Raw genomic sequence first — 26,100 nt, 5'->3', positions numbered from 1 at the left:
ACACCAGTAAAACAGATGATATAACAAATCTGCCACAAATTGATAGTGATAGAATTATTTACTGTATACAAAAACAGTACAACTTGAAGTCGATGTTTTGGAATATTATGTCATTCTAAACACAATATGTTGTAGTTATGAACAGAAATCCAGCTTGTTTGATACTGGGTGTTAATGAAGTTAAAATCTTCTCCATAAGAGGACAAAGAATTTACTATGCAGTATTAATATAATATTGTTAAACTCCTGGCATGGGAAAAACCCTTTCACGGGTTTCTTTACACTGCTGTGTGATAGCCAACTCAATTCATTCTTCCCATGTGTGGTAAATGACAGCCTGACTAAGAACTTGGAATACTCTAAGTCCCATACTTCTTACTTCCACTTTTCTGTGGAAAAGTTCGGGAATGTACCTATACCTTAAACTGCATGAAATTGATACTTTACATGTTTTGAAATATTAAAAAAGCCTACCCATTTTACTGAATGTAATCTATATCCATCAAATGTGATTGAAATGTTGAACAAGGTATGCCTCATTGCAAACACATTGAAAGATGTGTGCCAATAATCTAGCAGTCCTAGGGGCCTGGAGCTTTAAAAACAAACAAACAAAAAAACGGTTGCACTCTAAGGGCACCCACATGCAATACATAAAAATTTATCCATCTACTCCGTTTTTTATGTAAAGAACCAGAAAGTAAAACTGAACACCACTTGTTTTATCCTCTAGAAAGAGATCAATGACATAACTACATGTCTTCTCACAAAGATCATGAAACTTTCATGGTGTTATGCCAAGTTGTTCTATATCATATACAAGACTTTTCTCATTCTCTATAGCTTTTGCAGTGTTAAAATAAAATTTTAATTCTATTCCATCATAGGTAATTCGTTAAGAATTTCACTTCAAAAGTAACGTTTCACATGAGATATAAAGACAAACATTTCTGATGCAAAGTGCATATACAGAAAAGTAACTTTTTCTCTCAGGATTAGATTCATCTGTAGTTTTATTTCTGAGGTGGTGATCTACATTAACAACTGCAAAAGAATTAAAAACTAAGTTTCAACTGGTGACGCAGCCTAAGATTTTCAAAAGTGATTAGTGATTTTGGGTGCTCAACTTAGGATACCTTGAAGGGCCTGATCTTTTGAAAGTCTTAGCACCTACCTTCTGAAAAATCAGGACCCTTTAAAGTATTTCAAGTTAGGTACCCAAAGTCACTATTAACTTGAAAATTTTGGACTTAATTGATGGTTCATGTGAATTTTATGCAGAATTTTTTTAAAGCCCCTTTTAATAAATAACTAGTTTACTTCCCCTTGTTTTAAACTAAAATACGTCCTTTATAAAAATTAGTAGCAATGAAGACAAATTTAAGGGCTCAATGCAGCTTCCAACAATCCCAGAAAAATATTTTGTTGCATTTGAATCTGGTCCCATCCTGGAATCAATCTACAGTCATTTATTGAAAAGAGCATGAAGGCCAGAAGTTTTTCTACATTGCACTGTGAATTTGCATGTGTGTGCTTACATAAGTAGGGTATCTGTTATTTTTCTCATATACCTTAAAAGACAATGTCTAACGCAACACTTTAAGCTATAAAAGTGACCACAAAAATATAAAGCAGATCAAATATATTTAATATAAAAGAATTGCATCCTATCAATTAGCTTTGCACCTCTGTCCCATAAAAACAAATATCAATTTGCTTAATCACCTCATCTTTTATTTTATATTTATTTTTAAATGCTCCCTTTCCTTTACCAACCAGGAGATTTTTCTGTTGATTAACACCCTTAGGCCACATGTCTACATTGCCAAACATGCAAGCGCTAAAGTAACATTACATATTTTTTAAACCACCCACAAGATCCGAAGTTTATTTACATCTTATTTTGTTTCACAGAAGAATCACTAATAAATTCAAAAGCAAATGCCTAGCATGTTTCATTTATTTACTAGTATAATAGCTATCATCATAGAAAACTCACTAGGACAAATCCTTAGTTGGTATAAGTTAAAGTCAGTGCTGATTTACACCAGCTAAGGACCCAGCACATGACCAACTATTATGCTGAAGTCTCCATTGTTTGTGAAAAGTTTATTTTAAGATAATGTTAAGTTGTCAATAAATTTATTTTCAACCTTCCTTAGAAACCATTAAAATAATTCACTTCCTTGTTTGCAAACCTGTATTGTGTAAGCACAGCTCTTGCAATAGTGTGTATTACTCTTCCTCCTATCTCATTTGCAACGCATAGCACAGAGTTTGCAGCGGAGATTTCAGAGAGGTTTCAGCTCAGCCCATGCACTTGAACAATTTGGCTCACAATCATTTGTAGGTGGAAAAAGAATTTGACCCTAGATTTTCCTAAGTCCTAAAACAACTGAGCCTTTGAAGAAAGATCTCTTGACAGTGAATTTTTTTAATTTATATTTAGAAATCAGAGAACATGTCTTCCCAGATTACAACATCAAGAGACGTACATTTTAAACCAAATAGATTGACAATTTCCTCCTTACATGGATTTGGTTGACAAGTCAAATCCCACAAACACATACAGCATTAGGTAGAAAGCCTCAACAGTTGCTCCAAAAAAGTGGAAAACTTAAGCCAAAAGAAGGAAATCAGCTGATTCAGATAAAGATGAGAACTAGTATTACCTAGGCTGTCCTTCCTGAGGGTTCTTGTGTTTTTAGTTGTCATTTAGTTTTGTTGTTGGTGGGTTTTTTTTTTTTCTTTTTTTGGGGCGGGGGGAGGACGCAGGAGAAGAGGGGAAGAAAAACATTTTTGAAGTCATAGTAACTATACACAGCAGTTAATGTGCTATCATTCCAATTTGTAAAAATTAGCCATTTACGGAAAACAGTCTAGATACTTATATTGCACTCATGATGGTATCTGAGCAACTTAGGTTTTCAACAAAACAGTGAAATGGGAGAAGTGAAAGGAACTGCAGCTTGAAGTCCTATGTCTCACAAACAAAACATTAATTCTCTTCTTTGACTAACCTAAAACCTTCATGATTTTTTTTTTAATAACATCTGACTTTTTAATATGAACTTCTGAGGTTGCCTAGGTCTGTTCCTGCTAAATGTCTGGAATCCCCTTTTAGAACAGCGTGCATAGGTTGTTCTCATGCTACCATTCTTTGGCTGTTTGTTTTAACAGTACAGATGACCGGTAGAATGGATTCCATTTATTGAATATGAATATACACTTAATTTACTGTATGTCAATGGAGGAGAGTTACAATACCAATTATGCAGACCTAAGACTATGATAAGTAAATATCAAAAAGATACATCCTTCACTGCCTGTTTAAGTATGCTGAAGATTAAGCTACTTGCACCACAGAAATAGTACCCAATTGAACAGATCGAAAAAGATTGACAGCATAAAAGGCCACTGCTCAGAAAACTGACCAAGACTGGTGTAGACCAAATACAGAGGATCAAGAAACTTGCTTCAATATAAAACCTATGGCAACATGACAGTTTTGTTACACAATGAAATTAACATAGTCGACACTTAAATAAAATCTGTAGAAGAAAATACACAACACACTGGCATTTTACTTTGCTTCTAAGAGAAGGTTACAATTCAAAAAAAATTTTGGTAAATACATTTAAAAAACACAATATCTGAAGTCCCTAAGTGGACGTTTGTTACAATAAATGAATTTGCAATACACACACTAACAGGTTTTACATAGGCCAGAACTGTAGCTCATCTAGAGCAAGGTTAGAGAATTTAATCTGTCATTTTTTTTTTGTTCTGTGTTTTTAAAAAAGATTTACACCTGATACTTTTTGTAACTATATGGCTGTGTGTGAACACCACTTTTTTTTTACCTCATTCTCAGTTAAGGAAGCTGAAGGAGATGAACTCTTGCTAAAAGCAAGAGTTGAAGATTCTGCTGCTGAAGCCCGATTTCGCTTCTTCAGTGGTTTACATGCATCAGACAGATTTTTCGTTGCTGTAAAATAATTTGGGTTTACAAAGTGAAGTTTGGAACTTTAAACGTTATCTCCCTGAAGCCATTTAAAATATTCCCTCAGATAAGGGAAGGAATTGTTTAGGTATGTCTTCTGGGCGCCTATGTAGTACTGAGTAAGCAGTGCACAATCAGTTTTTGAAATAATGATGCGTTTTGTTTTGAAGACTCAAGAGCTCTCCAATTAAACAAATATGTACTTAAAATATTGTTAAAAATTTCCCAAAGTTTGCTAAATATTTTAAAATTACAATACTCTGTAATTTATGACTTTTTTAAAAGAGATGGAACACTAATTTGCTCAAACACTACATTAGAAGGCCTACATGATCTCAGCAAAATCAGATTCACTTTGTTAACAAACATCCCCTTTTAAAAAAAAAGTTATATAAAAGGAACTGGATGCTTACATTAAAAACAGCAACAATACCATGTATATTAGTTTAGATCTTTTTGCAGTGTATTAAAACTTTTTAAACTGAATGTAAGAGTTAAATACATGTGTTCTTATAAAAGTTACCTTAAACCTGTGCATGATTAACAAATCTGATCAATGAACCATTTAGCACACAAGATTGTTTTACAACTCCCTCTCAACTCTCCACATTGCCTCCCGTCAAACAATTGTTAAAAGTTCTTGAATCACACATTAATTTAAGTTTGATGGTCACTATTTACTATATACACTTATTTTATTGGATAAATGTATATTAATCATGCATATGAACAACAAGGTTTATATTGCTACTTTACAATATCAATGGGCAACAGTTTTAATTTGGTGCCATCAAATGGTGAACTTCAGAACTGCTGCTTTAAATCAGCAATACACAATTTCAATCAAATATAGTACTGCAAAATGCTGGCAGTGCAGAAAAGAGTGCAACCCCTCAAACTGGGTTGAGCATAACTCAATATGGCTTCAGCAAAGTTTAGATGGCTGGCTCAGACAACCTGTTTAGTTTAAATGAGTTAACTGAAAAAATTAATTAAAACTTATTCTGACCACATTACCTGACTGGTTCTTTTGTGAAGAGAAGGTTTCTGTGACCTTTGTTTTTGCTGTTTTGTCATTGCTTGTCTCCCTCTGTCACAAAATAAAAATAAAAAAGAAAAAAGAAAAAAAAACTCCTAATTTATGAGTGATTGGATAAAGGTGGCAATTACTTTTGGATTTCTGTTATTAGAAAGAAAATGTCTTTGCAAACATCCTGGTCTATATTGTAATGTAGTTCAGCTATGGTAAGTTTCCATTTTAGGCATGTTTATTTTTTATAAACCACCAACAGCAGAGGCTATAAAACTGTCAAACAAAAACAAAAAAAAACCCAACTTGATATTCAATGTCTAACCTATTCACCTAAAACTGAAATATGAACCCCTGCATGAAAAGGAAAATGCTATATGAAGATAAAGCATTTCAGTCAGCTTTATTATTCTTGTGTCCAAGTTGGTCAAGTTAATACCTTTAAATTACTAACGTAACTGCAGCAGAAATATATACATTTGAGGATCAACCCTGCACTGAATTTTAAGTCTCAGATACTTGTTTTCAATGTCACTACTTGTAGCAGTGTCATTTTTTGCACTGTTATTGTTAAAGGTTGTGCCAGCATTTCCATTATAAAATACTATTTTCAATGGAATATTGATATTGCATAAATTTGCGCCAGACTGAAACTTATCAAATATTTTAGGCCAAGAAGTATTTTGAGAAATTTGGGAATTTACATTCAGCTGTTTGACTCTGGACATTGCACCTGGTCAAAAATAGGGCACCTCCCTTAATTACTTAAGCAACAGGGATAGCCATGAATATCGTAACTATAAGCTATGGATCCACTGAAGTACTAAATCATGCAAATACACCTCTATCCCGATATAACACTATCCTCGGAAGCCAAAAAAATCTTACCGTGTTATAGGTGAAACCGAGTTATATCAAACTTGCTTTGATCTACCGGAGCGCGCAGCCCCTCCCTTTCCCCCAGAGCGTTGCTTTACCGCGTTATATCCGAATTCACATTATATCGGGGTAGAGGTGTAGTAGTCAACGTTGCTTAACCCTAAACTGATGCAGATCTGATCAACAAGACGGACATTATGGAAGGACCCAACTGTCAATATATTTTGAATTTGTAAAGGAGGTTTAAGTATTTATTGATTTTCCTCAGTCAATCCATTATTGAGCTGGTAAGGTTTTGTAGAATACCTCAAAGCCAGTCTACAAAGGAAGAAGTGGCCTGCTGGATCAAAAAAACCCACCATAATGGAAACCAATAGCAGTTTTGCCTATCCATAAGCCATGCCCTTTGCTGAATAAGTAAGTCTGTGTTTATATAAACTTCCTATCACTGAGACAACTAGAAGCTATAGTTCCATCAGATTCATAAATTTCTTGATGTATTTTTTAACAAGATGATTGAGGGTCCATGGTCTGATTCACTCTTCACTGAAAGTGTCCTTGCTTTTGTTACATATTTATGCTCCTTTAATGCAGCTCCCATTGTGCCGATGTGATTTCTATATGCATCATAATTTCATAAGTTACACATTTTTCAGACAGAATCTATGAATATGTATTATTACCTAATCATTTTGTTCTATAGCATTTAAATTTCATAAAGAATAATTAAGGGCACAGAATAACAATAGCAACACACTGATCCTTTGCAAGGAGCAAAGTTTCATGATCAATCCCAAAGCTTCTTGCTCCCCAGGACAGAGGATATTAAAAATCTGCCACGGAGTTGAAACTAAAGAATGGGAAGTGCAGCTTCAATGCTCTTCACTACTCCACAAGTGGATGACAGCTAAGTGATCTTTAAATTGTTTATGGTGATAAAGTGGACAGCTGGAACTATTCTAGGTTTCTAAGAGGAGGAAACGGGTAAAATAATAAAGTAATAAAGTAACCATTCTGCTATGTCTGAGACCTTCTGGAGCCAAAGGCATAACAAGAGCATGCATGTATGTATTCAAATTACCTAGTAAGCATTGGATCACAATGCTCCTTCCTCCAGGGGATTCACAACACTATTTTACAGTAAGTCTTCATATACTATATTACTATGGCCTGATCTGGCCACTTACATACATGCTTATGTTTTCATCAGATTATTCCTTCAGAGTTTGCTGGGTATACCCACATGGAAAAGGTTAAGTACATGCCTAAATGTTTGCAGAGTATGGGCTCACTGTTATAGACAGAATCCCTAGTGATCTAGGCAAGTCCATAAAAGAAGTTATTCATTTTGTGTAGTAAAGATGATTCTTCGAGATGTGTCCCCTAATGGGTGCTCCACTGTAGGTGTGTCTGTGTCCCTACAGTGGAGCACCCATTTGGACACTACTCAAAGAAGGAGAATTATCTAATTCTGACAAACAAGCTAGAAACTGAAGAGGAGCCAGTTAAAGGCCTGCTATCTGAACAACCAGTTGTTATATATACTGCAATTTCTAAATTTAACAGATTGGAGTTCAGGACACTGTGCCAGCCTAAAGTGCTTTACAGGTTTAAATCTGATTCTTAAAAGTGTTTATTTGTACTTTATTCATTTTTAAGGACACAATCTTTGATTCAGACAAATGGTGGTAACATTCACATACACATCTCTACCTTTTGACACACAGAAAAGGGATGAAATTGTAAAGCAAGAAAACCAGTGGGCGGAGCCCTTGCCCATGGGAATTGAATTCTATTAGTACATTTTTTCAGCTAGGTTCAAGTAACTAGCAAGGACCTCTTTTCAGATGTCTCCGCCTCAACACTAATTTAACAAAATCTTTTTAACAAGTGCATCCAAACAGACATCTTTACGGTTGCTTCATTTGATGCAGTTAAAACCCAGTAAATATTAAATCCTGAAAATGGAAATGCTGACAAACTTAACTATAGCAGAGTGATTGGTGCTGCTATAATTGACTTAAACAAACCGATGATATAATTACCTTCCGATTATTCTGTTTATCCATCCTGAGTCTTTTCCTAGGTGCTTCCTGAACTTCAAAATCTTCTGAAGGTTCCTTTGTCCTCTTTTTTTGGTTTCTTTTATTTCCATGTAAGTTACCTTGGGGTGGGGGATGGGGGAAACTTACATGAAAAAAAATCTAAAGCTCACTTCGAAATTATCTTAAACTGATCTAAATTATATTTCTTTTAAGTCGTTACTTTTTTTAAACGGTTAAAAATTTTAACAAATTTAATTAACCCCTTGATGCCCAGGGTCCAGTTTCTATTATTGAATGCTAGTTCTAAAATGTACCCAAACTCCTAATTGCTAAATATTCAACTTATTTAGTAAGACAGATCCATCTGCATAAGCACTAGTCTAAAATCTGAATATGCAATTTTCCACATTTGTCCCCTATCAAATAAAATAGAGCTGTTCTATAAAGCTGTAACTGTTATTCTTCATAACAGTGCTTTACCACTGAACAAAAGTTTTGAATGTCTCCCTCATTCTTTTATTAAGTTTTCCCAAGGATATAGATGCAGGTACTGGAGACTGAAGACATCTATTAAGGGGCCTCTGTCAGAGACAGGATATCACCAATCATACGGACCATTGGCTTTTTCTTGAATGGCAATTCCTATCTTTAAACATACAAGTGTATAGAAGGTCTTAAAACTCCATTATGCTTCTGTTTTGTTCTGTTTAAGATTACTTGAATTATTATATAAAGAATTCACGTACAATAAGTTATTTGTTTAATTTCAGTGTAAAGCTCCAACACAAAAGGTCAGTCCATAGCCACTTACTAGGTTTAATTATCTACCATTTTGAGGTACAGTTGGTATGATAATGGCTTAGAAAGAGGTCTGGTTCATTTATGATTCATGATGAGACCTAGTACACTTACTCTTAACATTGACCCTCCAGTACTTTTCAAGGTCAGAAGCCACATTGCATGTTTAATATGGAGAAATTACGGAGTCCCAGACCATAAATATATTATCTAAAAATCTTTCACAAAAGTTAGCATTTTAAATTTGTTCTACAGCTAGAAGTATGCTGTTTCAATGGGAACTGATTTCTGATAAACATTTCAAAGAAAGGCAACAACCTTAAAAATAAGAATAGCTGTCAAATTCGTTTTTTTCCATATTCAATTGATTTAGGACTTTTTTATTATCTTAAATTCAAAGCAGCTCTGAATCTGCAAACTTAAATTAAAATGGCTCCAGGAGAACCTGCCATTTACAAAAAGCCAGCATTAAAAAACAAAACAAAACAAAAAAAACCCAACACGTTTTCTGGTAGGGTCTGGATGGGGAATGATTGAACTGACATGTTTTCATTTATAGAGAACTGAAAACGTACACAAAGATATGTACTAGAAACACCTGGTACAGGTACAATTCCAATTACATTTCTTGCAATATGACACTGAGGAAGTTGAACAAAATTCAGTACTACAATGTTTAGATATTTAATTTGGGATCCATTAAAACTCTAAGTCAAAGACGACAACATCTGAGAAGAAATAAAGAGGTTATGATATGTGGGTGATTACATAAAGGTACACTCCATAGCTACTTATAATGATGAACTAATTGCACATAACACAAATTTCAATTACTTCTGGATCTTGATCTCCTTTTAGGTGAGTCTTGAAACACTTTACGTTTGGCCTCTCCAATATTCTTCAATGATGAACCTTGAGAGATACAGAATGTTGTTGTTGTTTTTTTTTAAAAAACCCCGATATCCAAATATTTGACACTTAAAATTCTGTTAAAAACTTCGCCAATTTTCCACAAAATGTTATTTCACACACAGAAAGATAACAAAACTGACTGCCATTTTTATACATTTTTTTTGTTTCAAATCTGACAATCTTTCAAATTCTCCCTCTCATTCTTGTCACTGCCCAAAGCAGTACCTGGTAGCTTCAAATACTTCCACAGCAGGCCTACCTATAGTGCTATAAAACACTATGTATACCAGACATTTATAACTGGACTGAGAAGGGTCAAGCAAATGCCACACACCCTCCATTCTTCCTTCTTAAGGAAGCTACGCCAAAGAACAACTCAAATTATCATATCAAAATAAACTTTTGTTTATCAAGACCATGAATCTTAGCCAAAAGCAAAAAAGTTATCTTGCAATTTCTTATGCGGTCCTAAAAGCTTTGCAGTACACCACAATAAAATGCCAAAAATGGAACAAAGGTTTAGAATAAAGTTTGGAATACTTGCTTCCTGAGCTGATGAATGTTATGAGGTAACACCTTTTTTAAAATGTGTGTGTGTGTGTGTGTGTGTGTGTGTGTGTGTGTGTGTGTATGTATATATATATAAATATAAAGAAAGGACAGTACTGGTTATATTTTATAAACCACTTCTTAACTATTCTTAAGAACTAACCCATAAGTTTACATTAATAAAAATGACTGATTTTCCCATTCCCACCACCCACATTTAGTGGGCAGTGAAGATAATGGCAGCTGCTTATGGGCAGAAGAAGAAGGAGAAACCACCAATCTCTAAACAGTAGAACGTTTACATGTAACAACTTTGTAGAACAATGAGTAAGGAATGTAGACTTCATGGATTGCTTTTATTGTAACCATTGGCATTCTTTTCCTATTGGCACAAACACCAAGAATTAAAACCAGAAAACAATAATAGCTGTTTTCCCTACAGGTCTCAAATATGTGCTTAGTTTAACATCACTATGTATATCAAATTTAGTTAGAGTACACTAGCACAGTTTTACGTTTACCAGAGTCTTCTTCAGATTTGGGAGAGGTCACTATGGCAAACTTTGTGTTATAGCGAGCTTTCTGTTTTTCACTAAGCATGTTCCACTGCGATTCAAGCAGTTCTTCAATCTCCTCATGTGAAGCATCTGGATGTTCAGCAACCACCTGTTTATGCAAAAATGGGGCATACATTAAAGAGATAAACATTAAAAAAGAGTGCTGTACATACCTGTATTATTCTAATACAGTGGTTTAATACATACAAACCCTCTTAAAATTTCTACTATATTCATAAAGAACTACTACAGTACAGACTAGAAGATTCCCTGCATATCCCATTTATCCCTAAAAATAAGGTTTTAGCAACACACATTTCAGCAGCAAGAATTATTTATTGTACTTTATAATTCAAAATAACTTGGACACCTTTAACATTCAGAATACTGAGAATGAATCATTGAAAAAAAACCCTTGTAATTTCATAGTTAGCAAAGTTTAAATAAATACCACAATAAAAAATTAGGTGAATATTAGTGGAAAAAAACAAGTGATGGCCTTCACAGATTCCACTGAAGTAATGAGAAGTATTCAGAAGTAGTTTGGCAGATATAATACTTACTATATGTGCTGGCAATAATTTAATTAACAATTTTCCCAGACCACTTTACATATTTTAGAATATATTCTATATTTTCTTTTATAACTTTGTTTAATCTAATCAAATATGAAGAAGCCCAAGTGTGGTACGTATCTTTAGGATACAAAAAACATTTGAGTTTTAAGCATACTGGCCCTGGTTTGGTTGTATACTCTTGGAAAGCAAGGTAGCATAGAGAAGTCTGTTTAACAAAAATGGAAAAGCAGATACTAAATTTAAAAGCTTAAAAATATTAAATGGGATACTAAAGTGAAATCAAGTATGTGGTTTAAAATCATGCAAGTCTTCTGGTCTACAGATCTGGAGAATTGACTCATAACCACATTCAGAGGATCTGGACTTGGAGTACCATGCATCCTCCCAAATCCCAGCTATCACTAGTCTGAGGAGGCATCCCTCAAAAACCACCACACAATAGGAGAAACCCAAAGGCTAGAACCCTAAAACCACATTCTCAATCAGTAAAATCATAAAATGGAGAAGGAAACAACAACCCAAATCTTCTGCTGATGAATACAAGATCAGCCACCAATAAAACCAGCACCATTCATTATCTTACTTTCAATAAAGCACCCAGCCTTGCTTACATCACTAAGATTTGGTTCAATGTCACTTCTAACCCTATTCTAATACACCCAACTCCATAGCCTATACCAGTGTTTCTCAACCAGGGATTTGCGGCCCCAAAGGAGCCATGAGCTGGTTTCAGGGCCCTGTGGCTGAAACCTAGAGCCCCAAGCCCCAGTGCACTCGTGGGGCTGAAAGTTCCAAGCCCCGGCGCCACCCATGGGGCTAAAGCTCTGAGTCCCCCAACCTGTAGGCTAAAGCTGGGAGCCCCGAGAGGCAGAAGCTCCTGCGCCCCTAACCCTGCAGGGCTAACGCCCCAAGCCCTCCTCCCTGCTCAGTGGAGGAAGTCCAGAGCCCTGAGCACCCTACCCCCACCCCACCCCACTCTGTGGCTGAAGTTGTGAATCCCAAATCCCCCGCTCTGACAGCTGAAGCCCGGTCCACCTGCCCCCCACTGGGCCCTGGAATTTTTATAGCATGTGCAATAAAAAAAAGGTTGAGAACCCCTGCTCTATACATCACAGGACAAAGAGGGGGAGGGGAGGAAGAGTAGCAGTCCTGTTCCCCAACCATCTCAGTTGCAGAAGACATCCCTCTCAAGACAAAAATATTTATCCCACCCAAGACAAAAATATTTGAGTGCATCTATATGATCTATGAGAAGGACAAGACACACTTAGGACTCTTAGTGGTATACAGAGGTCCATATAGAAACCGTCTCAATTTCCTGGAAGAACTCAGAATGACTGCCCAATAGTACTGGAATCTCCCTAATTCCTTGTCCTGTTGCATTCCATATATAGAGATTGAAGTAAGTTATACAATAGTACTTGATCTAATGGCCTATATGAAAACCATGGGATCGTCCTGGAAGTTTCTACACCTATACATGCAACTGGACATACATTTAAACCAATCTTCAGCGCAGGAGTAGATATGGGAGACGTTGCCAACATATCACTTCCCTGGTCTCACCACCACCTCATCTAGGCAAAATCAGAGCCTTCCTTCCTATTCATTAGCACAGTGAACAACCCAACCTTGTCCTCTCCCAGAGACTCTCCAGCTTTTCAACTTAACCTTAGAGAACAAGCCACACAAATACAAAAAGCGACAATGAGTTAACTCAGCAGTCCAATCACATGATGTCCATTACTACTGATACCAGCCCACACCCTCTGAGATAATTATGGTTCACAAGAGTGCTAGTGGTGCAAATCACATTCTGAATCCATTTGCCAGCAGCACAAATCTCTCCTACGGGAATGCACCACTGCAATAAAGGATACAAAACAAGTATCCTATTCCTCCACAATCGACCCAGCAGAGTCACATCCAGCAGAACTATTCCGTGTTGTGAACCAGCTCTCATCAACCCAAACAGCATAGCCCAGACACCAGACCCAAGCATGGGCTGCTGTTGAGAGCTGTCAGCATACTTCATTATGAGATCAACTGAACATGTATGATGACAATCAGTAACAAGAATTCCACCCAAGATCCAAGTATTATCCACCAAATCACCCTTACTGAGTTTGGCCTCACCACACATACCAAAACTCAAGCAGCCCAGGAAAGTTTTAGAGTTTGTGAATGAGATCCATGCCCCTCCCTTCTAGTAAAAACCAGCATAGAATAACTATGCCCACTACCAATTGAAATAGTCAATGCCTCCCCTTCAGAGACGCCCACCTATCAAACTCCTTGAAAAACACAATAAGCGGCCCAATATTCAAGCAGCCATCACTTGACCTTGCAGTTTACTCCAATTACCGTCCAATCCCTGGGCACAATAACGGAGGGCCAATTTCACAAAGCAGAAAATAATTATGAGCTAATTCAGCTAGGAAGAAGAATTTAATAAAAAAACTTGAGTGATAATTGGGAATCATGTAAGAACACCTTACTTGTTGCACAAAAAACCACAAACCCATTAGGCTGTGCTGGTTAAAAAAAATGAACCTGATTTAGAGTGGAAGCAAAGGCAGCTATAAAAAATAATATACAAGACATGGAAGAAAGGGGAAGCTGATAGTAATCAATATAATTCTGAAGTTAGGAATTGCAGAAAACTGACAAGGAAACAAAGGGATACAAGGAGAAATTAATGGCTAGCAAGGTTTAAGGACAAGGAGTTTTTTTAAATATTAGGAACAAAAAGAATGGCATTGATCCATTACTAGATGGAAATGGTAGAATTATCAATAGTAATGCAAAAAAGACAAATATTTCTGGTTTGTATTTGGGGAAAAACGTAATATAGCCTCAACATATGGTGATGAGAACACACTTTTGAGTCCACTGTTACCTCTGGAACATGTTAAACAGAAACTACTAAAGTTGGACATTTTTAATCACCTGGTCTAGATAACTTGCATTCAAGGGTTTTAAAAGAGCTGGCTGAGTAGCTCGCTGGATCATTAATGTTGGTTTTCAGTAAGTCTTGGAGCGCCGGGGAAGATCCAGAAGACTAGAAGAAAGCTAATGTTGTGTCAATTTTTCAAAAGGGTTAATGGGATGACCTAGATAATTATGGGCCTGTGAGCCTGGGACTGATGGTAAGCCCACAGGGTCCAGAAGGGCCACTGAGTCTGCATCTGAGCTGGTACTTCCATTGTGGTGGCCATAGTACCAGGGGGAAAGTTTGAGTCATCCCCGCAATCTGGGAGTGCCAGCGGCTACAGTGCTGGCTTCCATGGAACACATATCAGTCCGTGTCCTATTCAGGCTCCAAGGAGTCTGCGCACAGAGACCATAACGGTGTTGTGCCCGTTGATGCCAGGGCAATGGCTTAAACCCCTGGGACCCAGGCATGCCCCAGACCTGGGAAACAGGGGAGGGAAAACTCCCCCCCCAGTACCCTGAGCTTAAATATTTAACTACAAACAACTTTTTAAATTAACTATTTACAGAAATACTATGCTAAAGGACTGCTCATGAAAACGAGACAAAACGCTCCAAATGACCGTCACTGGCAGTAAGAAGGAACTGGGGAGGCAGCAGGTCGGGAGGGCCCTATATACGGCACCATGAAGGCGTGACTCCAGTGGCTCCAGAGCCGACCCGACAGATGCTGCTAGGGGAAAAACCTTCCGGCAACTGTGCACTCAGCACACACATACCTAATTGGAATCGATATGAGCAAGCACTCGAAAAAAAAACTTTTCAGACTTTATGAATGTAATAGTCTTAGACCCAAAAATAGGTCTCCACCCTCCATCTTTCTTTGGTACAAGGTACCTTGACTAGAACCCCTTTCACCTGTGAGGAGCTGGGATCAGCTCTATCGCTCCTAATTGAAGGAGAAAGTATTTCCTTTCTCAGAAAAGGCTTGTGAGAGGCGTCCATAAACAGGGACAAGGAAGGGGGCGATATAAAGTGGATGGTGTAGCCAAGTGTTAGGACCTCTATGACCCACTTATCTGCAGTCATCTGCCTCCAAGCATGATGGAAATGGGAAAGGCTGTCACTAAAAGGGGTGAGGTGGGCAAAAGGTTGCAGCTGCTGAACTAGAGAGAGAATCTGTTTTGTTTGGATGATGACTGGGTACATGCGGAAGGAGGGCGAGGAGCACTCTTTCTCTGGAACTTATCTCTCTTCCTGATGGGATCCTGGTGGATCTGTAAAATCCAAAGAACTGAGCCAGGCTGTTTGTGACTGCTAAATCTTATTTTAGTTGTAGTATATATACCCAGAGATCTTAACGTGGCCCTGGAGTCTTTCTGTTAAGTGCGTGAAGAGATTTGTTCATAGTTTCTGCAAAAAGCTTTTGATCAAAGGGGATGTCTTCAGTGGTATTCTGAAGCTCTCTCAGGAACCCTGAGAATTGGAGCCATGCTACCCTATGCTTAACCACGACCGTAAAGATGGACTTGGCAGTGGTGTCTGTAGCAACTACCGACACTTAAAGAGACATCCTAATAATTGACCCTCCAAAATGGCGGCCTGAAATTGTTCCTTCTTTTCCTGTGGAAGACCATGAATTTATTATATAGTTTGTGAAACTGTATTTGGCCATAAACACCGATAGTTTGAGATCCAAAATAGAAGGGATGTGGAAGAACAGGATTTCTGTCCAAAGAGTTCTGTATGCCTTTGGTCCTGGTCATATGGGGCACACTTGGAGTAGTGTTGCTTACCCTGTTCATTCACTGAACCCACTACCAGAGATTTAGGTATGGGGTGGGAGAATAAAAATTTGAAGTCCTTGGATGGGACATGATATTTTTTATCCGTCTGTTTGCAAGTTGATGGAACAGTAACAGGCATTTGCCAAACTGGGTCCAGGAGTACTTCATTAATGTGTAGCATAAGTCTAATGGGTGTTCCTGATTGCAAAATGTCAAGCAATTTGTGTTGCAAATCCTTGGTCTCTTCAAGGGGTATTTGAAGAGAGTGTCAGCTACCTGCTTTATAAGATCCTGAAACTTACACAGATTACTGACCATGGATTCTGGTGGAGGCATGACTGCCTCATCTGGAGATAATGAAGAGACAGGAGTTTGAGGGTGGCTTCATGTGCCTATGCTCTCCTGTTATTCAAACATCTCCTTTTGTTGCAGAACTGGTTGGGGAGGAAATGTCTGAACATCTAACCTCATGTGTCAGAGCCAGTGATCCCAGTATAGCCATTGAGAGCCCAGGCGGGAGAACAGGTGGCATCCAGGATTGGTCCCACCTCCCTTGAAGAGTCTGGCAATACCGAAGAGTGATGATAGATTGGACACCAGGATCTCAGTACCAAGAGGCGTTCAGTACCCATGAACTGTGGACATTCTGGTTCATCTACCACTGATAAGTTCTGAATTCCTGAAGCACTGAGTGAAGGATCGGTACCGACATGGTAGCGTGCTTGGCAATGGAAGCAGACGGTACTGTAGATTTTGAGCATATCTGATGCTTCAGTTTGCACAGTACTGAGGGTCCTGACTAGGGAGGTACTGATGACTGAGCCATGCTTGATGGTACCAGTCTGGATGACTGCTTATCCTTGCCCTTTTTGTCCCTCTTAGACAGAATGGGGGAATGGAGGATCCCCAACAGGGCCAGCATGATGGATCTAGTGGGTGTTGCACCAGGCCTCAGGGTGTAAGGAACTAGTGGCTCCTCTGCAGTTGGAAAGGAGAATATTGCCACAATGTAGACAGCCTCTTCAGGTACTTTTAGAGGCAGTAAAGGATGGGCGGACCCTGTGCTTCTTCCGAATCCTCTGAGCATGGAAACTCAGACCCTGGTTCCACTGACAGTACCATCGGAACTGGTGGAAGTGTGTGGATCACTGGAGGATGTGGTGAAGGCGGTCTTGACTGTGGTATGTCTTGGGTGGGAGATCTGATCTCCCCAGAGGTGGATGGGAATAGAAGGCATGGAGATCACAGGGCAAACAGTTTGTGTGGCTCTGGCACTTTCCCAACCTCCCTGATGTTAATGGCACCCTTTCTGTAGCCAGAGGGTGGACTTCCCCAGAGCCAACAGGTCCCATACCTTACCGGAGACCAACACTGATGATGTGCATGCCTTGGTACCTAACACCGGCAGATCTGCCAGTACGTGCATTTTCTTGTCATGTTTGTGTGTCTTGAAGCGCACTGCTACCCCATGGCTGGAACTCATGGAAGGCGAGACTCCCGTCTTCAGTTTAGAGGAAGACTTAATGCCATGCTTATGTGAATTCTTCCTTACCTCTTGACTAGGCCCTGGCATGGGGTCCCTAATGGTGGTATCACTGGAGCTGGACTCTATCTTCATAGCCAGATACACACTCCTGGCTATCTCAGGCCGATGTATGGGCGGGGTTTCCTGGCCTGGGTCTGACTGAGGTCTCATGGCGACTTTCATGAAGTGCTTCTTGAGATGGAGAGCCTGGCCTTCTTGGGTATGACTTGGAAAGGACTGGCAGACTCTGCACTAGGATGAAATATGGGCTTCTCCCAAGCAGTAGAACCAGCACTGATGTTCGTCGCTGATCAAGAAGGAACACTGGCAGAAGGTGCAGACGGCAGAAAGTGCAGATTTTAAAGCCTGGGATCTTTGGCATAGTCCAGTACCCATGCATGGTACGGGGTGGAAGGTTTAAAAGTAAACAGATTCCCCCTAAAAGTCCCAAATCAACTCTAAATAACTACTAAATTGAGTAAAAACAATGTAAAAACAGCTAAATATTACAAATAAAAAAATAAAAAAAAACCCCCAACTATACATATAGGTCCCTACCAAATTCATGGTCCATTTTGTCAATTGTATGGTCGTAGGATTTAAAAAATAGTCAATTTCATGGTTCATATGTTTACATCTGAAATTTCAGTGTTATAACTGTCGGGGTCCTGACCCAAAAGGGAGTTGTGGGGTTGGTCGCAAAGATGTTGTAGGGGGCGGCCATGGGATTGCTACCCTTATTTCTGTGCTGCCTTTGAAGCTGGGCTCTGAGGGCAGTACAGCCACAGCACTTCCTGCAGCCAGGGAAGGTACCTGGAGGTGGACCTGATCTCCCCCTGAGAGCAGCCATGCAGGGGAAGAGGAAGTCTCATTCTTCTCCAGCCCTATTGGGACTAGTACTTGCCCCCCAGTGCACGGTAGGAACCCCCAGATGGATGCCCCAGCCCTGTCCCTCCTCTTCCCCTACAATAGTTAGATTTCACAGGGGAGATCTGATTTCACAGTCTGTGATGCATTTTTCATGGCTATGAATTTGGTAGGGCCCTATATATACACACACTATACTCTTTTAAGAGTGCATCATACACAGGAGGATACTAATAGTGCTGACCCAGACCATGTGATGGTGAGAAGGAACTGGATATGTGGTCGGTACACCCTGCCCTTTATCACCTCAGACGAAACCAAGAGGCAAAGCAAGGGCGCATGCGTGGACTAACAGACACTACTTCTTTCAAATTCTCCAGCTCCGGACACATGGTGTGCATACGTAAACTCTCAGTGGAATACAATTGGGACCATCACTCCAAGAACTGCTTTATTTGAAAGGGGGCTTTTGTTTTTAGTAGGTTTCTGACTGAAAGAGCATTCAAAGAGTAGTAATCCAGATGCTCCTATCTAACTGAAGACTTCACCCCATTATTAAAAGCTTTCAAAACCCAATTGGCTTTCTGTAAATGTAGAAATGGTTGTAATATTGGAGTATAATGAATTCCAAAACCATTTGGTTGCTAAGATATCCTAGGCAGACTTCGTAGCAACATCTAGAAAATTAAGGTTGCTCAACAATTTCCTTTATAAATCAGTTTTCAGTTACTTATAACTTTGCTGAACTTTAACCGTCTGGTGAAATTTTCTCATGCTCGTTCAGGATGATTTTTTAGGTATCAGCAAACTAAGTTGTTTCCAAAAGAGAGGATCAGGGAAAAATAAGTAATTTTCCCAATGTTAATTTTTCCCTACTGTTTCCTTGGAGAGCTCTACTGCCTTCATGTATTGGAACTGGAACTTGAAATCTGACCTGGGGAATAATTCTGAAGTCAGAGGAGTGCTTTTGTTATCCTGGTGAAAAATTTAACCAGATTTGTCAAGTTATAAACCTCAAGGGGATGATAAAAATAATAATAATAATTTACATATACTAAGTAGAACTTTTGCTTGCCGCTAAAATCTCTGAAGATTTCAGCTGTACTGAGCACGCTGCCATCTCCTCAGAGCTTCCTATACACCCACTGCCATGGCATTCCCTAAACGGCTCTACATGGTACACAAACAAAGCAGCAGCTGCTAAATATCTTTTGGTATATGGGAAAGTGGGCTCTGCTGGGACTCAGAAGATCATCAGCTGTAGTCTCAGCTCTTCCACCGACTTGCTATTTATTTCATTCATCTTACAGCCTATATTATTGGGCAAGCCCGCACACCCTAACATTAAGAAGAAGGAAAGTAACATGTCTCCCTGCCATTTTACAGAGGTTGCACAAGAGGATTTCTAGCACAGCTGGAAATAGAAATCAGAGGTCTAATATGGCAGACCCAAGTCTCATCCCCTTAGCCTTGCAGAATGAATGTGCCAAATCTATGTGCTTGACTAGGCTGTCTGTAAGCACTAGAGCATTCTCCTCTCCAGAGTCAGAAATTCAGATTCCCAGCATTCTTTGGCTGCCCAGCAAATAATTGATTAAGCCATTAGGAAATGTGTGTGTCATGTTTCCCTGTAGTGGCTAGACCACATAGAGAACAACCACCTACTACTGTCAGCAGTTACTCCTTCAGATTAAATAGTAGAGATCTATAAAGGTCCTGGATTCAAGCCTTGGTGAGGACCCATACTGCAGATGGTCAATATGGTTCCACAAAGTGGAATTTGTGTTTCCATTTTTTTAAAAGCTTAGGAAATTACATTTAAAAAACTGTCAAAAAATGTTACGATAAATATAATAAAGACTTTATTACATTAGAGAATATATTATTTGTCCTATGGGGGAAGGATAGCTCAGTGGTTTGAGCATTGGCCTGCTAAACCCAAGGTTGTGAGTTCAATCCTTGAGGTGGCCATTTAGGGATCTGGGGTAAAAATCTGTCTGGGGATTGGTCCTGCTTTGAGCAGGGGGTTGGACTAGATGACCTCCTGAGGTCCCTTCCAACTCTGATATTCTATGATTCTATGACACCTGCCTCATTCAATACACAGAACAAACAGGAAGAGGAAGAGGGTTGCAGGAAGAGACATAATGTTCATGTGTTTAAGGCAATAGCCTAGGACCTAAGTAGCTAGGTTCATTTCTGGTCCACCAGACTTCCTATGGGATGCTGGGCAACACTATCATTTAAACACAAGATCATCTTACTCCAGAAAGGCATAAGGAGGGCCTTTGTCCACATCCCATTAGACTACACACTTTTGACAATTGTTGAGAGCTTTATTTACTTATTTATTTTTGGAAAGGTGGCCATTTCCCTTCCCTCCTAGGTAGCTAAGTAGAACATTTGGGGAACTGGAAGACAAGGGAACAAGTAGTGTTGAATAAATCCACTTACTTATGGGGAATGGGTGAGTTAAGGATAACAGAAAGCCAGAAAGGTACTTGGGAACATAAGTTTATGCATTAAAAATAAATGTAGAGGAACTAACAATGACTAGATAAAAGGTCACTAAATATTTAGACATAAATTAACAAAAAACGGTACTAAGATAATGGCACTAACAAAACATACTGCCACAATCACTTTATTTTACGTTCTATTCTGTCCTTATCCTCATCGCCACTTTTTGTCTATGTCTTTAGACTATACGCTCTTTGAGGCAGGGATTAGCTTCTTAAACATCTGTAGAATCCCTTGTAGGTTTTGGCTGCCATCGTAAAAAAAATATATATCTTACTTTTCAGATGTTCTGTCAGCTAAGAGAAAGAAGATATTTCTATACATGTGAAAAACAGAACATGAATAGAACAACACTTACTTGCGCAAAAAAAACCAAAACCACTAACCTCATCTCTGTGCTTCTGACAAAAGACCAAAAACTGAGACACTGCATCTCCCTTTCTGCTTCGTGGAGTGGATGCTGCAGCTTTCTTTCTACTGATGGGAGAGCCTATCCCTCTTTTAGCTTCTCCTTGTTCAAATGCCTTTTGGGGGGTAGTATTCTTAGTCCCTGACTGACCACTTTCTTTTGTGTCATTAGTCGCAAGCAATTTTGATGTCCTCCTCCTTCTCTTGCTAGGAATGCCAGACTCCTTCATCAATTTCAGACTTTGAGTGGTTTCTTCGTTCGAGTAAGATGACTCATCTATTTCCTCTAATGGTTCCACAGCAATACCAGCCTCCTTTGCCACTCGAGGATTAAGATGAGGTCTGTCCCTAATGTAGATAAAGGTGAACTTGGCTTTCCGTTCTTCCACTGTCATGCCTAGTGCTTCAGTGGCTTGCTTAATGCCCATCTCCCACTGAGGCCGTAGTTTCCCAGAAACAGGCTTTAACATCTGCAAGAAAAATATAAGCCAGTTCGAGTTGTTTACCTTTTATTACAAAACACCAGTAATAATTAAAAACAATTAGAAGAAGATTAAGTGTACAGGATGTCTATATTGCAAATATTCCAGTGGCATCTGTTATGAATGGTCCTGATATAAAGGAAGATCTACTAAATAATTCTTTCTGTGCGTGAATCAGTGACATTTGCCAATTTGCAAAAAGTAATGAGCATTCACTGAGCCATCATTTATTCTGTGTTTTTAAATGTGAAATGCAAAACTAGAAGATGCTATAAAACTGGCAGTCATGAAAGCTTTCTAGATTGTTTCTCTCCAATGGTTAGGTATCAGATGACATTTCTATAACAACGTAAAAAGCCTGCAAAAAAGTGTGTGTGTGGGGGGGGGGGGGGGGGGGGGGGGGGGGCAGGGGGGAGGAAAAGGTGTTGTAGTTTCTTACCTTTATTTTCTCAGCTTTAATGAGGGCTTGTTTTGCACTTTCCTGGCATAATTGTTCAAACTGTTCTTCTCCTTTGAATGACACAAGGCTCTTCTCAAATATCCAAGCTCGTTCTGGGGCATCGCCAAAAAACTGTACATGATACTGACGAAAACTCTTTTTTTGTCCTGAAAATTTAACAGTAAGTTTATACAAGTTACTGGGTTGGTTTTGGTTTTAGCATTTTATAATACTTTCACACTTTGAAATCCTTCAGTAAATTGCAGTATGCAGAGCAATGACAAATACAGTTTGTCCAGTTTTCATTATAAATCTGATTAATAGATTGACATTTCTCAGTAAACTAATCTATGAAGCTTCATGTAAAAGGAATGACTCCAATTGCAATGTTAATCCAAAGAGAACCCACAGATGCAGGCAGAACAGCAATATGATCATCGTGCTGTCCGTTTATTCTGGAAAGAGGAATGTTGGTCTTATGCTTAAGACACCAAAATGGAACTCAAAAGATCAAGATTCTATTCCCAGCTCTCCTAAAGACTCCTTGTGTAACCTTGGACAAATCAGCTGGTCTCTGTATCCCAGTTTCTCATCTACAAAATGGGCATAGTTCTAACTTTTCTCCCCTCAAGAATGCTGGGAGGTTAAATTAACGTTTCTGAAGCACTCAAACACAGAGGAGACTTAGAATAGAGAGCTGATCTATCTACACACATTAAGGGTTAATTGGTCACATGGTAACTGAATGAATAAAACTTGGTGATCTCTTCAAAACCAGAGGTATGACACGCATACTTGGATGCCAGATAAGTGGGTTAAAAAACAGTTTCATCTGTTATAAACCAGGTGTTAACTTTAAGATTAATTTAGAGGATCTAAACAGAGGCTAGAAAGGCTCTCTCTTTTGCCTTCCACAATAAAATGTTTTGTTTAAAAAATAAATAAATAAGGAAGTATAAATTTAACTAGAGAAAAAAAGCTGGGTTATTGGATTGGATAGAAAGTTTCTCCCTTCACCCAGATGCCACACAAATCTTTTGTTCAACTAAAGTTAAGTTTGCAGGCTTTGGGAAGAAGACAGGTAAACAATGATTCAGATAAATTCCAAGACCAGCTTGGGGATGAATTTTGGGTGAAGTTTCAGTATTGCTTTATCCTCTATGGACTGTTGTGTAAAGAGAATCAAACAAATTGCTATAGTCCACTCGCTCTTCTGTCCAACAGGATGGCTACTAGGAGACTGCCTTCAGAGTAAGATGATGAAGCTTTCTCAAAGATCCTCAAAGAGAGGCTCCAGGAGTCTCAGGAGAACTATACTGAGATCCCAGACAGAAGTAGCTTCTCTAACTGATGGGTAAGTATGGAACAGCCCTTTCAGAAACTTGGACACCACTGGAAATGATTGGAAAAGACTGCACTAAGCGACAGCAAACAGATTATTATAAGATAAATCTTAAACTAAATGAAAAGCCAGCTCTTTAAATGCAATAAGTAGTTGAGGATCTTCAGTACAGATGCCTACACTGGGGCCAGCCCCGGCTGGGCTGTCCATATTGAGAATCAATCCTATTTTGGCAGCGAAGACGAAGTGCATGTATCCGACGAAGTGGTTATTCACCCACGAAAGCTCATGCTCCAATACATCTGTTAGTCTATAAGGTGCCACAGGACTCTTTGCTGCTTTTACAGATCCAGACTAACACGGCTACCCCTCTGATACTTGAATCCTATTTTGATAAGTAAGTCTTTCTGGTTGATTACTTCCTGCTCTGTATCAGGATTTCCTGGATTGATAGGGCACAGTCTCTGTCCCTGGTACTTAACCAGCCAATACCTGTGCGGTGATTTGAGGTCTGGCTGGTGTATCTGGCAGCAGTGTTGTGAAATCAGATGTGGGGAGTCTGGGAGTTAGATGGACACACATACCAGATCCATCTACCAAAACTGCCATGGCCAGTAAGGAGTCATGAGGCTGATCTGTCTCACTTAATCTAGAATATCAAACTGAGAAGCAGAGGAATCAGTGGAAAGGGATAAGAAGGCCTTGGGACCATTGAGAAAGAAGAAGTCCAGTAACAAATTCAGGCTCATGCTCCCTCTGGAACAAGAGTTCTGACATTTGGTATTGTTGTTGGTGACATACACGTCTATCCTGGAAGTTTTCCACTGAAGGAATATTTGTTCCAGTGATGGACATCTGTGGTGACCACTCCTGATTGGTAACTGGCTGCCTGCTCACAAAGTCTATCAAGTTGCTGCTATCTTGTGAGAGGTGAAGAGGCATAAGGGTTATCCCATTTCAGTGGCAGCATGACCAGAGCTCAATATCTTCCAGACCAAAAGAATGAAGAAAAGCATGCAGCTCCTTATTTATATAGTGCACTGTGGACATATTAGCCACCAGTATCTCCACTGTGGAGTTCGGGAGAACAGGTAGTATGGCTATGCAAGCTAGCCTGATGGCCTTGAGCTTCAGGGCCTTTAAAGAAAGCTTCATGTCCTCTGTGGGCCAGGTCCTTTGCATTCATAGGTAGTCCAAGTGGGCTCCCCAACTTGTCCCTGACATAGCCGTGATTAGTCACTATAAGGAAGGGAACCAACATTGGCACTCCTCCATGTATGTTCTTGGGTTCCTGCTACTACCTCAGTTCTGTGATGATGGGAAGAGGGAACCATGACTTTTTTGCTCATATACAGTGTTTCAAAGTACGGACGTGATATGAGCCAGAGTCACAGGATGAAGCCTGGCAAGTGGCATACACACTGACATATGGCCCAAACAGCCCCAGATGCATCTGCACCATCATACTTGGGTTTATCTATCCCAATTAACAGAGATTGCCTTAACAAGAACCTGTCTTGGGAAGCTATGCTCTCACTGATGTGCAGTTGAAGTCTCCTATGAACTATCATTTGTGATGAATAGGGGTAAGATTTTGTCATGGTTATTTTTAGTACAAGTCATGGACATGGGCAATAAACAAAAATTCATGGATGCCTGCAGGAGGGGGTGAGATGAGAGCTCAAGCCCCGCTGCAAGGAAAGGGGGAGGCACCAGGGTCCCCATCACCAAAGGGCTCTGAGTGCCCGCCAGCTGACAGCTCCAGCCCAGTCACCCCAGGGCTGATGTGGAAAATGTGATGGAGGTCTCAAAGTCACGGAATCTGTGACTTCCGTGACAATCTTATCCTTAGTGATGAGCTAAGAGATGATTTTTGTAGTTCAGCAGAAGATCTAGCTGTTAAAGAAAAAAGGCATATTTCAAGCTTGCCATTGTCTCCTGTTGAGATACACCTTTGATCAGCCAATTGTCCAGGCAGGGGTAGATATGAATGCTCTTCTTCACAGATAGGCTGCTACTATCCATGGGCACTTTGTGAAAACTCTCAGTGCCATGGAGACTACTGGTAATGATTAATGTGAATTCACCACTGTGAATCTTAGTAACTTCCTGTGGACCAGGTGGATGGCTATGTGGAAGTACACATCCTGCAAGCCAAAAGCCATGAACCAGTCTTGAATCTGAAGAGATCCTGAATCTGAGGTAGCATATGTATTGTTCAGCCTTCTCAGATCTAGGATAGGATAAAGACCCCTTTTCTTCTTCAGGATAAGGAAATACCAGGAGAAGCAGCCGCTTCCTTTCTACTCTGTAAGTATCTCTTCTATGGCTCCTAGGTAAAGGAGGTGCCATTTCTGTTTGTAACAGGCTCTCATGAGAAGAGTTACTGAAAAATGATGGGAGTGGAAAGGGTAAGGAGTAGAAACTGACATGGTAGCCTTGGTC

At 39.4% G+C, this 26,100-nt stretch overlaps 1 protein-coding gene across 5 annotated transcripts in view; it reads right to left on the bottom strand.

The window, feature by feature from the left end:
- NSD2 (nuclear receptor binding SET domain protein 2) overlaps window positions 1–26,100 on the bottom strand; it is a 182,829-nt gene that overhangs the window by 65,815 nt on the left and 90,914 nt on the right. For all 5 annotated transcript variants that reach the window (XM_054030048.1, XM_054030047.1, XM_054030050.1 and 2 more), the window contains exons 4-10: window positions 22,314–22,480; window positions 21,371–21,862; window positions 10,738–10,882; window positions 9,590–9,667; window positions 7,958–8,076; window positions 5,021–5,093; window positions 3,864–3,988 (exon numbers count right to left, since the gene is read on the bottom strand). In XM_054030048.1, the coding sequence (XP_053886023.1) occupies window positions 3,864–3,988; window positions 5,021–5,093; window positions 7,958–8,076; window positions 9,590–9,667; window positions 10,738–10,882; window positions 21,371–21,862; window positions 22,314–22,480 (1,199 nt within the window). The remainder of the gene's footprint in view (window positions 1–3,863; window positions 3,989–5,020; window positions 5,094–7,957; window positions 8,077–9,589; window positions 9,668–10,737; window positions 10,883–21,370; window positions 21,863–22,313; window positions 22,481–26,100) is intronic.

This window comes from Malaclemys terrapin, chromosome 5 (genome assembly GCF_027887155.1).
Source record: "Malaclemys terrapin pileata isolate rMalTer1 chromosome 5, rMalTer1.hap1, whole genome shotgun sequence".
NCBI lineage: Eukaryota > Metazoa > Chordata > Testudines > Emydidae > Malaclemys > Malaclemys terrapin.
This window is presented reverse-complemented; position numbering and strand designations above follow the sequence as displayed.